This window comes from Priapulus caudatus, unplaced genomic scaffold (genome assembly GCF_000485595.1).
Source record: "Priapulus caudatus unplaced genomic scaffold, Priapulus_caudatus-5.0.1 Scaffold253, whole genome shotgun sequence".
NCBI lineage: Eukaryota > Metazoa > Priapulida > Priapulimorpha > Priapulimorphida > Priapulidae > Priapulus > Priapulus caudatus.
Genome location: NW_014577314.1, coordinates 333,552 through 338,484, shown reverse-complemented (window position 1 = coordinate 338,484; position 4,933 = coordinate 333,552). Strand labels below are relative to the sequence as shown.

Genomic DNA, 4,933 nt, shown 5'->3' with positions numbered 1-4,933 from the left:
TACATACATACATACATACATACAGACAGACAGACAGACAGACAGACAGACAGACAGACAGACAGACAGACAGACAGACAGACAGATAGACAGACAGACAGACAGACAGACAGACAGACAGACAGACAGACAGACAGACATACAGACAGACATACAGACAGACAGATAGCTCTCCCGCACCTATGCAGTCGATGCCGTCGCCAGCGTAGCCGACGACACACTCGCAGTCGTATCCGCCGACCGAGTTAGCGCAGACGGCGTTCTTATGGCACGTGTTCGATCCGTCGATACATTCATTCACGTCTGCGAGAGAAAATGAACGCACACGTTAGTTAGTTAGTTAGTTAGTTAATTAGTTGTAATGGTTATTAGTTATAATAGTTAGTTGTAATAGATAGTTGCGACCGCTTGCGAACGCAAACATAGGGTAACGCAAACAAAAGTATAGATATAGGTAAATATAGGTATACGCAAACATCAGGTTACTGTTGCTGGTTGTGGTGGTGCTGATGATGATGATGATAATAATAATAATAATAATAATAATAATAATAATAATAAGTATAACAATATTTATTATAATAATAATAATAATTATTATTATTATTATAACTACTCAAGTAATTATTATAATCGTATTAATATTGTAATTCCAATAGCAACGCGGTAATGATGAGATGGAGTGGAGATGGAGTGGATGGATGGAGGTGTGCTATTTGAGCATCGCTGGGAGGTGAGTGACCTCACATCAACATTCATCTAAGCACCTAACCAGCTAAGCACGTAAAACACGCGGACGTCGCAAGCCCGTGACGTCACACCGATGTCACAGCTACCCACGATCAACGTGGAGGCGCCACCGTAGCTCGTACATTGGGACTAGCTCGCGCGCGGCGGGCGTTGTTGCTATGGCGACGACACGTACCGTCGCAGACTAGACCGTCGCCGGTGAAGCCTTCGAGACATAAGCAGGCGAAGCTGCCGTCCGTGTTCTCACAATCGGCGTCCCTGGAGCAGCTGTCTCGATTCTGAGCACACTCGTCATAATCTGCCGAAAACAAGATGGCGGATTGCCGATGATGCGATGATTCTAGTGGGGAAAACACAATGATTCTAACCGTGTCAGTATTCTAGGTTGCATGAGTTTTACATGACGGATTATGTTTGGATTATTTGGATTGTATTGAAGGATATATGTTAGGATATATATATATATATATAAAAGATATATATATATAATTCTATAACGTATACATTACGTCGACTCTTTTAATCTATCGGAATCTATCACTCCGGTGCCATGTATTTCAGCACAGTCGTCCGTATCCGAATGTACGGCAATGTATCGTATAGATTCTACCGTTGGTCTGCTTACCGATACATTCCCGTACGCCGTCGCCTCGCCATCCGTCGTCGCACGTGCATAGGAAGCTGCCGACGTCGTTGGTGCATCGCGCGCGACTGTGACAGTTGTCGGCTCGCCTCGAGCACTCGTCCAAATCTGTATCAGCAGCAGACAGACCCACAGATGTACAGCCAGGCACACAGATGTACATACATACACACAGATGTACATTAGATTCTTGCAGCGATGCAGGGTGTGTAGCCTGCACATATAGTGCGTCCATACATTACGTGACGTAATATAATTTAGTATCATGGCTCCACACGTTGCTTATATGCATGACTATGTGCGATATATCACCAACATAAATGACTAGACAACGTTTATTAAATATTCCTGATATATATATATATATATAGTTTAGGAGACATTTTAAATGGCATTTGTCGTTGTTGTGTCGTAAGCTATCTTCATGTACCCCGTTGCCATGGTTACCTGCGCAGTTGGCGGTCCCGTCTCCCTCATAGCCGTCTATGCATTCACACGCGTACGAACCATCCGTATTGCTGCACATCGCGTTGTCATGGCAACTGTTGTCGGCGTCGTTCGCGCACTCGTCGACGTCTGCAAGAGGTAACGCGAACGTCACTTCCGGCAATCACGTGTTCGCATCGTCACGTGATATAGCAGACGCGCAGCACACGTCCTCGGATGATAATCGAACTTTGATCGATAATTGATGACGGCGTGATTGGCTAAACTTAAACTTAGTTGACGGTACTGTAACGTTAATATTAACTCCGCATCTCCGAACCTAAACCCACGTATTTTCATATTAGCACGATGTCCGTAAAAGATCACGGTTGAAAATGGCGCCCGAACCGCCATGTTGAGATGCTAGGTACGCGGGGGACCCGGCAGAGAGTGTCGTCGTTTAGCCAGCCACCTCCGTCAACGCAATCGCACTCACCCAAACATCTGTCGATGCCATCCCCGGCGTAGCCCTCCTCACATGCGCAGTCGAAGCCGCCGACCGTATTCGTGCACAGCGCCCTCTCGTGGCACTCGTCGGCGGCGGTGGCGCACTCGTTGACGTCGCTGCACGTGATGCCGTCGCCGCTGTAGCCGACGAGACAGTCGCAGGCGAACGAGCCGACGAGGTTGGTGCAGGTGGCGCGCAAGCTGCAGCTGTCGGTTCCATCAATGCATTCATCCATATCTGTGTGTGAGAGAGAATGAGTGAAAGAAAGAGAGAGGGAGGGAGAGAGAGAGAGAGAGACAGAGAGAGACAGAGAGAGAGAGAGAGAGAGAGAGAGAGAGAGAGAGAGAGAGAGAGAGAGTGAGTGAGAGAGAGAGTGAGACAGAGAGACACAGAGAGAAAGTGAGTGAGTGAGAGAGAGATAGTGAGAGAGTGAGACAGAGAGAGACAGACAGAGAGAGAGAGAGAGAGAGAGGAGAGAGAGAGAGAGGAGAGAGAGAGAGAGAGAAAGAGAGATCGTAGAAAGACAAAATCGGCGTCCACTAAATCTGAATAAATGCTTAGTGAAACACCGATGTCCAGCGACATCGCAGTATCGGAATATATCATTCTTGGCTCAAGGCGCACTGTCCTGATAAATGCTAAACTGTTAGCTGGCTATCTGGTATTAGGGGGTAGTGTAGAGACTAATATGGCGGACAGATTCAGGCTGATATAGACACACAGCGCTCGTAACTAATTCTTTATATTAATACTAGCAGTAATTACTTATCACCCGCGATTAATGGTCGATAAATGGGTATAGACTATTAGAGTTATAGGACGTATTATGCTCCTTCTATATACAATTCGTTATCGTAATTGTTACAAGTTATAAATGCGTGAATGATTTACGAACAAACGAACGAGAAGAATGAAGCTACGAGCGAGCGAACGAGCAAATGAAAAAAACGAGACGCACGCATGAACACAGTTCCCAGCAACACTACGCATGCGCGCCACGCACACTGCACGGCGTCACACTGACCGCCGTCGCCTAGGTAACCGGTGACGCAGGCGCAATCCGTACGAGCCGTCGTGTTTCTACAGACGCCGCGTCAGTTCGTTTACACGTGCCGGAGTCCTTGGCTGGCACTCTCCATCATCTATCCATAATAAAAAAAAAAAAAATTAACGACACGTCGTTACATGTCGCGTCACATCGTAACGAGGGGGAGGCGGAAACGAGGGAGGGGAGCGAAGCGAAGAGAGGGGAGATAAAGCATGAGAGGGGGAGATAGAGGGGAAGATAAAGAGAGAAGAAGGGGGAGATACAAGGGAAGATAAGAGGAAGAGGAGGAGATCAGAGGAGGGAGGAGAGAAAGCGTGTGTATGAGAGAGAGAGAGAGAGAGAAATAGCGCGATAGAGAGCCACAGGGTGGGCGAAGAAAAAGAGTAGAGAGACAGACATAGCAGAGAGAGCCAGAGGGGGAGCAGAGGCAGGAAAGAGATTATAGGAGAGAGAGAGAGAGAGAGAGAGAGAGAGAGAGAGAGACAGAGGGAGTGATAGAAAGAGAGAAACGTGGGAGAGAAACGGATAGGGGAGGGAGAGAGAGAGAGAGAGAGAGAGAGAGAGAGAGAGAGAGAGAGGGCTAGCGAGAGAAGGAGAGAGAGAGACGTGGGAGAGAGACAGCTGCAAGAAAGAGAGAGAAAGAGAGAGACAGCGAGAGGCAGAGGGAGCGAGAGAAGGTAGAGAGAGACAGATAGAGAGAGCCAGAGGGAGAGAGAAGAAAGAGAGAGAGAGACATGGAGAGTGACAGCCAGAGGGAGAGAGAGGGAGAGAGAGAAGAGAAGAGAGAGAGAGGAAACGAGAGAAGGCGAGAGAGACAGACAGAGAAAGCCAGAGGGAGAGAGAGAGAGAGCCAGATAGAGACAGAGCCAGAGGGAGAGAAAGAGAGAGAGAGAAAGAGAGATGGAGAGAGAAGACGAAGAGAGACAGAGAAGAGAGAGAAGAGAGAGAGAGAGAGAGAGCGAGAGAAGAGAGGCGAGAGAGAGAACCTATGAGAGAGAAAGATAGCGGGTCGTTAATCATTATTGTCTGGGGGCTGTTACTGTCCATGGTGACTGCATCGCGCGAGCGACGAAGCGATCGCACAACAGCAGCGAGTGTCAATGTCTCACCTCCATCACTGCGCAAGGAGAGGGGGGCGAAAGGCAAATATGGAAGAGTCATGTCCCTTCCTCCGCCAACTGCGAGGCAAGGAGAGGGGCCGAGGCAATATGAGAGAGTAAAGGTGTCTCACCTGCCGCCACTTGCCGCAAGGAGAAGGGGGCGAGCAATATGAGAGAGTCAATGTTTTTCCTTCCCTGCTGCGCGAGGAGGGGGGGAGCGAGACAATATAAGAGAGTTAATGTCCCTGCGGTGCCGGGAGGAAACGAGGGAATCAGAGAGAGAGGCCAAACTCCAATACCACCAATATATACTCGCCAATATTTGTCATAGGAAGAATCTTCCTATGACAAATAGTGTCATAGGAGAGCGTATATGCGTATGTCGTATTTCTCATAGATGCAAGCAGAACATGTTGATAGTTACGGTAACGGGTGATCGCAAGGGAGGGCGGGTGACG

At 48.2% G+C, this 4,933-nt stretch overlaps 1 protein-coding gene across 1 annotated transcript in view; it reads right to left on the bottom strand.

Annotated features, from left to right (window-relative positions):
• Nucleotides 1-2,562, bottom strand: part of LOC106808094 (latent-transforming growth factor beta-binding protein 1-like) — an 11,607-nt gene extending 9,045 nt beyond the window's left edge. The window contains exons 1-5 of the mRNA XM_014810660.1: nt 2,316-2,562; nt 1,841-1,969; nt 1,376-1,501; nt 926-1,048; nt 181-303 (exon numbers count right to left, since the gene is read on the bottom strand). Coding sequence (XP_014666146.1) covers nt 181-303; nt 926-1,048; nt 1,376-1,501; nt 1,841-1,969; nt 2,316-2,562 — 748 coding nt within the window. The remainder of the gene's footprint in view (nt 1-180; nt 304-925; nt 1,049-1,375; nt 1,502-1,840; nt 1,970-2,315) is intronic.
• Nucleotides 2,563-4,933: the final 2,371 nt, after the last annotated feature.